Source organism: Gymnogyps californianus, chromosome 10 (assembly GCF_018139145.2).
Source record: "Gymnogyps californianus isolate 813 chromosome 10, ASM1813914v2, whole genome shotgun sequence".
Classification (NCBI taxonomy): domain Eukaryota; kingdom Metazoa; phylum Chordata; class Aves; order Accipitriformes; family Cathartidae; genus Gymnogyps; species Gymnogyps californianus.
Window position 1 is genome coordinate 6,122,129 of NC_059480.1, and position 8,325 is coordinate 6,130,453.

Below are 8,325 nucleotides of genomic sequence, written 5' to 3' on the forward strand. Positions count from 1 at the left end.
ACCAAAACCAGAGGGTTTTCCCTGGGCTTGTGAATGGTGAAATAAACCAGTATGCCAGAGCAGCAAGGGAGCTATGCCGGACACGTACAGGGAGGCAAGCGTGCGGCTCTGCGCCGGCAATGCCAATTCAAGCGGGGGACGCGTCTCCCATTTCCTCGGGCAGTAAAAATATGACATGCATTAGCGAGGAGAATAAAAGGAGGGAAACAAAGGAGCGGGAGCGAACACCTGTCGCTCTCCTCGGGGACGAGCCCTAATGCTTTTATTTGCCTCAGTCTGCTGGGGGAACTGCAGCTGCCAACTGTCATCAGCATCAAGTTACCCGCACAAAGCTGGCCTGCCCGGCTCTTTCAGCCAAGGGAGGCGGAGGGCTGCGACGCGCCCAGGGACGGCACTGAGCAGCCAGGGCCCAGCTCCCCACGGCCACCGGGCAGGTGAGCAGCCCCCCCGGGCTGGGCAAGGGCTGCACGGCCTCGCCTCGGCCAACCGCCGGAGAACAGCCGGGGTGCGTTACGAGGCACTGCTACACAGCCTGAAACGAGCGCGTCGTCCCGGGCAGGCACCCAAACCCCGGCCGGTCGCGAGAGGGCCTGACTTTAAAAGCCTCCCCATCCAGTTGGATGGGGACAGGACAAAAAGACCCGACCCATCGTCAGCTGTGCACGCTCAGTCCCCGCTGCTTTCCTGCTCGGGGCTCAAATTGGCCTCCTTCGCGCCCAGGTCGCTGCTGACGCCCGGCTGTCCCTGCCTGCAGCCGTAACCGCAGATGCGGCCGGCAGCGAGGGGCACCGACAGCCCCGAGCACGCACTCCGGCCGACGAGCGGCAGCACGCTCCAAACCCCCGCACAGGTTTTCCAAGGCTTTGAACCCGTAAATGGTGCAGGGTTGGGGCTTCGGGGGTACTACGGAAAGCGACTGACATGACCCAGTGCTTCGAGGCCGCAGCGGGAGCTGCCACGCTGCAGGCAGGGGGTACGTCCCCTCCCCAGCACCCCGGGCCCTGCCAGCCTCCAGGCTGCTGCTGCCCGGGCCGTGACAAGCCCCGGGGAGCGAAGGGACGCTCGGCCCGGCCCAGGCGGCGGAGCCGTGCCCGGGCCGGGCCGGGCCGCGCCAACAATGCCGGCTGGGCCGGCGCGCAGCGCGGCGGCCGACGGCAACCACAGGCTCGGCGGCGCGCACCCCCTCCCCGCCCCGCCCCGGCGCAGACAAAGCGCCCGCCTTCTATTGGCCCGTTCGGCCAACGCTCCGGCGGCTGCCCGCGCGGCGCGGCCAATGGGCTCATTGACATGCAAATCGGAGGGTATAAGTAGGGCGGCGCGGGGCGGGGAGCGCAGCGGAGCCGCCGGAGGGCAGCGGGGCCGAGCGGAGCTGCGCGGGTCGGGCGGGCCGCGCCGCGCCATGGCGCCCTGCTTCCGGCCCGGCAAGGGCCGCCCGCCGCGGGGGGACGAGGACTGCGCGGAGGCCAGGGCCGACAGGAAGGTGAGCGACAGGGGCGCCGCGGCGGGCGGGCGGGGCCGGGCGGGCGGCGGGGCTGACGGCGCTGTTGTCGCTGTTGTCCCCGCAGACGAGGAAGCCGCTGGTGGAGAAGAAGCGCCGGGCGCGGATCAACGAGAGCCTGCAGGAGCTGCGGCTGCTGCTGGCCGACAGCGAGGTGAGGCGGCGGGGCGGGGGCCGGGCCGGGCGGCGGGGCCCGGGGTCGTGCTGACGGCCGCGGCGCCCCGGGTCAGTTTCAGGCGAAGCTGGAGAACGCGGAGGTGCTGGAACTGACGGTGCGGCGGGTGCAGGCCGTGCTGGAGCGCCGCTCCCTCGGTGAGTGCCGGCGGGGCGGCGGCGGGGGGCCGGCCTGGCCCGCGCCTCACCCCGCTCCCCTCTCTGTCTCCCGCGGCGCAGAGGGCGGGCGGCTGCACCGCGAGGCCAGCGAGCGCTTCGCCGCCGGCTACATCCAGTGCATGCACGAGGTGCACACCTTCGTCTCCAGCTGCCCCGGCATCGACGCCACCACAGCCGCCGAGCTGCTCAACCACCTGCTAGAGTCCATGCCCCTCAACGAGGGCGGCTTCCCAGACTTGATCGCGGACATTTTGGCAGATCCCGCCCTCGGCCCCTGGCCTGGCGGCGAGGCGCTGGCCCCGGCGGCCGAGGCCTCCCTGGGTGCCCTGGGCCTGGCTCTCCCTGCCTCGGCACCCTCACCCTCCCCCAGCGAAGAGACCTGCTCCGACTCGGACGAGGCGGAGGCTGAGCCGGGCCAGACCGCCACCGATGGACTGGACACTTCCCGGACGTGCGGCCTGCCTTCGCCTAGCTTACCCAAATCGATGTGGAGACCCTGGTAACGGAGGAGCATGCAGGAGTCAACGCAGACCTACCTAGCGGGGAGAGCAGCCGGGCCCCGTGCTCCCCTGCAGCCTTCTGAGCAGCATGGGGGACTGCCAGCTCGCGTGCAGCTGGCATCGCTGCGTTTCAGGACTGCATCAATGGCACTCTTACGCTGTCACGCCCTGACAGGCTAATAGCTAAGCGCATTAACATTTCATCCGTGTGTATGTGTGTGCGTGTGTGGCATTTTGTAACTTTAGGGATTGTTTTTATGAGAGGTTGGGGAGGGGATGGGGGGGGGAGGAGGAGGAGGAGGAGGGAGTTGGGGTTTAGTAGCAAAGCTCTTTGGTGGATACACAGCAGTTATTTTATAACCCTGTCTCTTTCTCTTGGCCTTTATAAGTGGCCCAAATATCACTACCTTTTTCTTTTAAGAAAAAGCCCTTGTGCATTTTAAATCGTGATGGTTAACTCCATGAGAAGCTCGAGTTAAGTCTGCATGCGCAGTTTTAAGTGTTCTCAGTGATAGCAAAGATCCCTGAAAGGGGTTGGTGTGGTTAGCATCTGTACTTGGTAGCAGTCTAGAGTCTCACCTTCAGTGAAGGAAGAGAAAACTAGAAACCTGGTGGAATTAGACAAACATTTAAAAGATATTGGTGGCAGGGTGCCTTTTAGAAATGAGTGTCTTTATGCACATTTTGCTTTTAGCACATTTGAGTTTATTGTGACTTTATGTATATTAGGGTGTCAAATGTTTTTTATTTTTAATCTTTAATAAAAAAATACTGAATTCACAACTGATCGCATGTATTGTGGAATGTGATGCACTTCTAACCCATTTAAAAAATTAAAAATACAGTTCCCTATTGTTAACTATTAACAAAAGTATGTATGTATATATTGCGGAAACAATGCTGGTAATGAAGCACTTAATTCTTGTACTAAGCATTGTTAGCTCAAGTATTGGAATTCAGATGTTTCTTTTGTTCAATACTAGAAGACACTTAAGTTATTGCAGTGAGCAAGGTCATACTGGTGTAAGGTTGATCTTAGGCCACAGATTTCTGGGCTAGTTTATCTGGATGCCAGTCTCAAACCTAGTCTAGTTGATCTGCCATCTGAAGGTGTTGCTCATACATCTACAGTCCTAACTTCAGCAGTGCTAGGCAAATCCTGCCCTGGGGCATGACTTCACAGGGGTTTGGGGTTTGGTGGGTTTTCTCGTTTTGGTTGTTTGGAGTTGTGTTTTTTTGATCTTGAATGCAAAGTTGAATAGAGCGTGCAATGGATTTGGAAAGTATTCATTAAAATTAAAAAAAAAATGTTTCTAGGGGGCTGGGGGGGGTTCCTCAGCATTCTTGTACATGAGGTTTGACACCTCCCCTGTTCCTACTTTTAGGAGATGCCAGGTTATTTATGCTGTGATAATACCTTTCAGAGCGCTGTCATTGTAAAGAGAAAAAAAAAAAAAAGGATTGTAAAGTTGTTTAATACATGGAAGTTCCCATACATAGAACAAGCAAGAAAGGAAGCAACCTAACTACCAAGGGACTAGACATGTAACTTTCTTTTGTTAACAACCCTATGGAATAATAAAAATGGAAACTAAGATACTGGTAAGACCTCTCCTTTGTAATTTTCTTTAAGTTAGCTGAGGTGAGCGTTCTTATTCAAAGGTGGCCATCAGATTTGTTTGGTTCTTCTCATCCCCTTTTGTGCTAAATTCCCTTTGAACTGGAGAGAGAAGGGCAAAAAGCAGCTGAGCAGGGGGAGGTGAGAGCTTCTGTAGTGACCTTTCTGCTTTAGGGAGGGAGGTTAGCTTTCTGAAGTGTAAATGAAGGAGCAGCCTGGGACACTTGCACTAAAAGTAACACCCTACACACAAGATGACCTCTCGGACTGAGCCTGCACCTCTAGCCCCAGTGGAAGGCCAGGTTTATTTTTATAAAGCTACTTCCCCCAGGTATCACATAGTGTTTGATACTTCACTCTCCACTTCTGCTTAATTAGCCCAGAGAACAATACCTTGCTGTAATCACCACGGGAAGTTCACACATTACACATTGCAGTATGTTACCCTGCTACACTAAGACAGAGCCCCTTGCTTTTAACATCCAGAAAACACCCCTTTCTGTAAGGCGTTCTCACAAGAGGGAGGTAAAGCCGCAGCCTGTTTCCTTAACACAACAACAGCAGCCACAGCCCAGCCTGTGGCTCACAACAGCACACACGCACAGCAGCGTTAGGCTGCAGACACTTGCCTGAGCTGGCTGTCTTTGGGTGTGACATCCAGGGTTGATCCTGAACTGGCGCAGCCACTCCAGCCCCTCTGCTGCTGCAGGAACACCGGAGGCAGCTTGGCTTTGCTTTATTTCCATGACATGAAAGACCCCCAGGTTAGGGCTCTTCTGTAAAGCTCCTGTGAAAGCAAGTGCAAATCCTGACACTTCAGTGACAGAAACACAGCCAAGAGTCAACATAAAAGTGCCAGCTTTGGTTCAGCAGTGGACGGGGGGGCAGGGGGGCTAGCAGCAAAGTCATTTCTGCTAAGCAACATTGCAGATGTGTTGCTTAACTTTTCCTGTATTGGCCCTGGAGAACCAGAGCTGAAGCTGGCCTTCCCCATTTACCTGCTCCCTTTCCCATTCCTGTGTATATTGCTGCAAGTGCTGTTGCACTTCCCACACCTGGGGTAACCCTCACGGGCTGGTGGGCCCACACAGCTCCCTGCACATCTGCCACGACAGCTGGAGACCTGGGCACATCCCATCCCCGCTGCTGCAGAAGGAAACAGGCAGAGGGGCTGCAAGCTTGCTGGCCACGGCCGCCCGGCCAGCTGCTCTCCCAAAGCCGGGATGGTTAGGAAAAGCCACAGCAGAGGGATAAGAGGCCTTTTCCCTGCACAATTCTCAGTCCTGTATTAGCTGAAAAGAAAAAGCCAGGTCAAAGCAGTACTATTAAGAGTTTTTAAAAAAGTGTCAAAAGCATTTTAGAAATGTGTTAGCAATATGGCTTTTTTTTTTTTTAAATCCACAAATTAGGTTCACAGAAAGTTTACATCCTCTGATTAGGTGTTGCTGGATTTCTCCATTTGCATTTCTGTACCTTACTGCAAAGGTGTCAAATCTGACACTTCCCTGACAAAGGCAGGAAGAGGTGAGCATTTCAGGGGTGGGACTGGGGAAGGGGCAGTGGGGGAAAGGAAGGTTTCCAGCAGCTCTGATAAAAAAACCAGTGAAGCCTTTTCAAGTCCTTCTTTATAGAAACTACCTTTATTCTTTTCCATTCCAAAGTAATACAAACAGACTATCTGATCTGACAGTGCACCGCCTTGTAAAAGGAGAGAGGAGCAGCACACTAACAGGAGGACTCTCGTTTGATATGCAGTTGAAGAATAATAGAAAGAAGGGCTCATTTTCCCCTCCCTTTGGATGTCAGTCACCCACACCTGTTGCAGGGGAAAACTGCTCCTTGTTAGACCAGGTCAGCTGGGAGGACTTACAGTTCAAACCTTCTCCTAACCTCTTGGCAACACGTACCAGGTCTTTTGTCGGAGCCCTCTGGCCAGGAGGCAAGATCAAGCTTTTAGATTGTCCAAATCAACTTACATCTTCCTTTGTCTCCCACTAGCAAGTATCATGTAGCTCTCTACAGGGTTTTCCTCTCCAAATAAATAAATGTTTCAGTCTCTATTCCAATTAAAAATAAAGCAGAGGAACAAAAATTCAGTCCAGCCCTCAGCAGTAGGGTTAGGGGATGCACACAGACATGATGAGGGAAATTTCTGCTAAGCAGACAGTTCATTCCTGTCTGTAACACAGAGAACTTACATTTCTTACCTTCCAAGATGCTGTCATTAGCAGAATGTTATTGAAACAAGTCACAAAAAAGGAGGATTTATTTCTATGAGAAGCGTGCTGGGATGAGTGTTGGTTAATCCTGGCATCCAGAGCCTTGCCACATTATGGTAAACTCTTCACAGATAACATCTCCAAGGGGCCATCCAGTCTTGACATCTCCAGCTGTTGGAGCCCAGTTTCAGGATTTTCCAATTTATGGGCCCATCTCCAAGCATAGCTATGTGCACACACACACACACACACACACACACACACACAGAGAGAGAAGCAAGTCTCCAGCCCTAACCACTCTTCCACCCTGCAGGGACATGGGTGCAGACACATGGGTTTTACAAACCTGGTGTTCAGCTTTTGGAACACACCGAGACTTTTGACCAAGCAGCTTGCTCTTTTTTCTGGTGATGAAATACAACTGGGCCAAACAGCATGTCTCCTGCTGAGTTTGCCCCACCAGCCATGGCTTGGGCCATGCTCACCTGGACCACGGAAACACACAAGCCAGGACGGACGGGACCGGGAGGAGAACATCTCCTTGCTCCACAGATGGGCACAATGGTTTGAACAAGGTCATGCAGGAAGCACATGGAAAACTCAAGGATCCAAACAATCCACTAATCCAGCTGTCTTAACCAGAAGCCTATCCTTCCTCTGCTTCCTAAGACATATTTTCATTTTCTTGCATGAGATGCCTGGTTCCAAGTTGCACTTATACTCTTTCTTATAGAGATTTCCTGAGTCCACAGTTATCTAAATGGATAGTGTCACTAAATTGTGCACTTTAAGCCTCTCAGGCTTCTGCATGAGCTAAGCTAAAGAAAACGGGAAAAAATAATCTCTGTCCTTCCATGGGATTTTTAGGTCCCTATACAAAATCAGCATTTCATCACTGTTTTCAGCAAGTGCAATTCACTGCACTGCATTTTCAGAAGGTTCAAAAAAAAAAAAAAAAAATCAAAGCTTGTGCAGAAAACATTCAAACATGAAAATACACCTTACAACAGGAGACTTTAAGCTTAATTTAGTTAAGATGATGATTGAGGGCGATTTGATTAGTTATACTGCATATGTTATATTATACATATGTTATATTGCTCACCAGCTGAGGAAGTCATGGGTTCAAAAAGTCTTTTGATCCAATAAAGTAGAGCCTTAAATGCCAAGAGCTAGATAGTGGGTCCAAGCTGTTTGAAATGAGAAGGAAAAAGATTGAAGTTAGACACTGGAAGAAGCCATGCATTTCCTTTCTCTTAATGTCATCAGGTCAAGTGAGACAGAATACCTTTCCAGAAGCAAACACAAGTTGTTTTGGTCACAAACAAAAACTACTTAGTAAAACAACAACATACAAACAATTATATTAGCTGATCCCTTCTGGCCTTTAGATTTCTTAAGTATAAAATTACCTCAATTTGTGGTTTTATAGTTTTTACATCGATCTCAGGCTAAAATATAGGTTGAAAGCATGGTGAGTAGTTTTCTTTGCATCTGGGAAGGTGCAGACCTAGGGCATCTTCAAACATATGTTTGCAGACAGCTTCAGGAATTGCCCAGATTCATTCACCCTCAGCTGAACTCTGCAAAGCTCCTAGACCATTTAAGTACAAAGTAAAGCAGCCTAATTTAAAATCACCACCAAAGAGGCCCACTTTGAAGTATCCTTAAAATGATGTGCCCATTAAGAGGCAAGGGAAATTACTGGGCATCACCCAGAGCCTGCATATCCACCCAGATACGTGTTTCAAAATGGGTTTCAGCTTCTAGTGGCCCCCTGTGGAAGCCTTGCTGTGTTTTGGGGTTTGGACCATCCATGATTGAGAGGCACACTAGTAAAACTTTAGAATTTCATTCTCCCTACCCTAAACTGAGTTCACCAGAACCAACCTGTGCTAAGCAAAGTCACTGTAAAACTCCTTCTACTGTCACCATGCAACAGCCTTTGCAATTGGTGTTCCACAGATAGAGAAGGGGGGAAAAAAGCCCAGAAGAGACACATCAACTCCATTATCAGCCCCATCAAACTTTTCCACCAACTGGGAGAGGTTGTTCACAGCACCCATATGCCTCACTGAGGCCTGAATCACACAAGTTTCTAGCAAGTTTGTCTCCTTTCAGCCTGCAAATCCTATTTGGTGTTTATGACCAGCCTTC

At 51.6% G+C, this 8,325-nt stretch overlaps 1 protein-coding gene across 1 annotated transcript; it reads left to right on the top strand.

Annotated features, from left to right (window-relative positions):
* Positions 1-1,399: 1,399 nt before the first annotated feature.
* LOC127020162 (transcription cofactor HES-6-like) lies at positions 1,400-2,594 on the top strand. The gene is made up of 4 exons (XM_050902628.1): positions 1,400-1,480; positions 1,566-1,652; positions 1,729-1,810; positions 1,892-2,594. The coding sequence occupies exons 1-4, from the start codon at positions 1,400-1,402 to the stop codon at positions 2,332-2,334; spliced, it is 693 nt and encodes a 230-aa protein (XP_050758585.1). The 3' UTR covers positions 2,335-2,594.
* Positions 2,595-8,325: the final 5,731 nt, after the last annotated feature.

Excerpts from the sequence above, each read along its gene's own strand:
- LOC127020162 (XM_050902628.1), top strand. The coding sequence starts at position 1,400 with ATGGCGCCCTGCTTCCGGCCCGGCAAGGGCCGCCCGCCGCGGGGGGAC. Across the intron at positions 1,481-1,565 it reads AGGCCAGGGCCGACAGGAAG|ACGAGGAAGCCGCTGGTGGA; the intron begins GTGAGCGACAGG and ends TTGTCCCCGCAG. Across the intron at positions 1,653-1,728 it reads TGCTGCTGGCCGACAGCGAG|TTTCAGGCGAAGCTGGAGAA; the intron begins GTGAGGCGGCGG and ends GCCCCGGGTCAG.